Genomic DNA, 2,674 nt, shown 5'->3' on the forward strand with positions numbered 1-2,674 from the left:
TGTGGTGACACGGTTGGTGGTGACACGGTTGGTGGCGGCAGGACGGCGACAGCGCGACCTCTCCCCTTCTCCAGGGATTTGAAGCCGGGCCAAGCGGTGATGGAAATGTCATTGTCACGGCACGGGGGCCCGGAGAAGTAAACGCTGCGCCGGAGGGAAGGGAGCGGGACGTCACCGCACCGAGCTCTGCTCCGCAGCCGGACAGAGGGACGGTCCCGAGAAGCCAGCACAGCCCTGGTTGGAGGGGACAGCAAGGGGACCGTGGGGTTCATTCCGTGCAAAGGCCACGGGACGATACCTGGGGGCTGGGAGCCGTCCCACCATCCACCTGGGGTTTGGGACATCGGCATTTCGACCGGACTCTGGCACCCGTCTGAGCCCGATGAGGAGCTGGGGCTGCACGGGAACCTATGCAGACCAGGAAGAAATACATTTTCCTGACTTTCCTTGCCTCTTGGCTCCTGCTTTTCTTCTTTGGAGGAGACCAGCTGCGCCGTTTCGCTTTCTTTTCTGGAAGGAAAGTTGAAGCCCAGAGGAACTGGCCTCGCTGGACGGATCAGTCCCTCCTCAAGAACTTCGTGGACCCCGAGGAGCTCCAGAGTGATGGGGACACCTCGCTGCCATCACCCCAGGAGCGGCGGGCAGCACGATTGAGCATCTACAAGAACAGCAGATGCCGGATGGAAACCTGCTTTGACTTTTCCAGGTGTGAGAAACACGGCTTCAAAGTCTTCACCTACCCCCAGGAGAGGGACCAGCAGCTCTCGGAGAGTTACAGCAAAATCCTCACCTCCATCAAGCGCTCTCGCTACTACACCCCGAACCCCCAGGAAGCCTGTCTCTTCATCCTCAGCATCGACACGCTGGACCGTGACCATCTCTCAGGTCAATACGTCCGTAACGTTGATGAGAAAATCCACAGCTTCCCTCTCTGGAATGGTGGCCGTAACCACCTCATCTTCAACCTCTACTCGGGCACTTGGCCCAATTACACCGAGGACCTGGGCTTTGACATTGGCCAGGCCATCCTGGCCAAAGCCAGCTTCTACACGGAGAACTTCAGGCCTGGCTTTGACATCTCCATCCCTCTCTTCTCCAAGGACCACCCACAGCGTGGTGGGGAGAGGGGGTGGTTGTATCAAGACTCAATTCCCCCCAAAAAGAAATATTTGTTGGTGTTCAAGGGGAAGCGGTACCTGACCGGCATCGGTTCCAGCACCAGGAACGCGCTGCACCACATCCACAACGGGAAGGACATCATCTCCCTCACCACCTGCAAGCATGGCAAGGACTGGGAGAAGCACAAGGACACGCGCTGTGACAAGGATAACGTCGACTACGAAAAGTGAGTCGGAGATGGGATGGGAAAAGGGGGTTTGGTGGTGGTGGGTGGACACACACCCCATAAATATTCCTGCCCTTCTGTGGGGTGCAGCTGTGTCCATCTGTGGTGGCTGCACTTCCAGAGGTGGGGGGAGAGGAAAGTTAAGGGTTCTCCTGAAGCAGGTGAGGGTTTCACCGCCGCAGCGGGGAGCCAGGCGCTGATCGCTCAGGGCTTTCCTGCTCTGTATTAAAGTTGGAGCAATCTGGCGAGAGCGGCTCTTATCTGCAATCACCGCGCCCGCCTCTAATACGATTTTCCTTTTTCCTAATGCTGATGAATGATGCTTTTCTTCTCCCCCCTCCTGCCCTCCTCTACCATAAACGTTTATCTTGGAGATAAGCCCAAAACATCCCCTCCCCCCCCTCGCTGGCTCTGCTAAAAAACCTGCAAAACTGGTGGTTTCTTGGGCATCCTGGTGTGAGCAGCCTGAGCTCATTCAATGGGATGGGGTGGGGGGTCCCCTTGTGTCCCCCCTCACAAATGGGGATGGTGGCAGCAGTGATGGACCTTGGTGGAAAAATTGGGAAGGATAAACTTCTGTGAATTTGGGGGACTCCATGCTGCGGGGATGCACACCAGCTCCTCACCTTCTCATCTTGATGCTTGGGACCATCACCCGCTGCCTGGTCCAGGGCTGGTAAGCACAGACCCCATCCCACCAGTGATGGGCAAGTCCCCATCCTGCTTCCTGGGGACATCCCGCAGCAGATGGGGAGAGTCCACATTGGGCATCATCCTCAAAGCGTCTTAGGAGGTGCTGGGAGGTAAAAGTGGAGCCGGGATGCTGTGGACACCAGGATTAGCTGGAGCTTTGGGGCAGCTCGGGCACTGCCTGGCCTCATCCGGCTGGTGCCACCAGCCCAGCAGCATCAGCCGCTGCAGTGGAGCCTTTTTGTGGATGGGGCATTGCAGGACAGTGGGAGATGCCATGGGCTGGTGGGACGGGAGTCCCAAGGTCAACCCCATGCTGTGCTGAGGGGTGGTGGGATGAGAAATCCCCCTCCCACCCAGCCCAGGTAATCCCCTAATGCTGTTTGCAAGCACAGGGAGATTTACACCTCGCCTGGGACAGCTTGAGGCAGCAGATAGACAGGCACACATGGCACAGGGCAGCGTGCTCCTGTGTGACCCTGCGCCTCCGCCACCCTGCCCTGCCTGTCCCCACGGGACACCCAAGCAAAAAGCCATCGGCATCTCCACCGCGCTGGGCCAGCTCTGCCCGACCTCACACGGGGGGGATTTATGTCCTCCTGCCCCTGGAGAAGATGTCCCCAAACCTGGAGCTGGGAC

General features: G+C 58.3%; 1 protein-coding gene across 1 annotated transcript; it reads left to right on the forward strand.

The window, feature by feature from the left end:
* Positions 1-410: 410 nt before the first annotated feature.
* On the forward strand, positions 411-1,345 carry LOC104521304 (exostosin-1c-like; the record flags this gene model as incomplete). The annotated part of the gene is made up of 1 exon (XM_010163253.2): positions 411-1,345. A coding segment is annotated over exon 1 (935 nt), but the record flags the coding sequence as incomplete, so codon positions are not given.
* Between the last annotated feature and the right edge of the window lie 1,329 nt (positions 1,346-2,674).

The sequence above is a fragment of the Antrostomus carolinensis genome, unplaced genomic scaffold (assembly GCF_000700745.2).
Source record: "Antrostomus carolinensis isolate BGI_N321 unplaced genomic scaffold, ASM70074v2 scaffold36152, whole genome shotgun sequence".
Taxonomy (NCBI): Eukaryota; Metazoa; Chordata; class Aves; order Caprimulgiformes; family Caprimulgidae; genus Antrostomus; species Antrostomus carolinensis.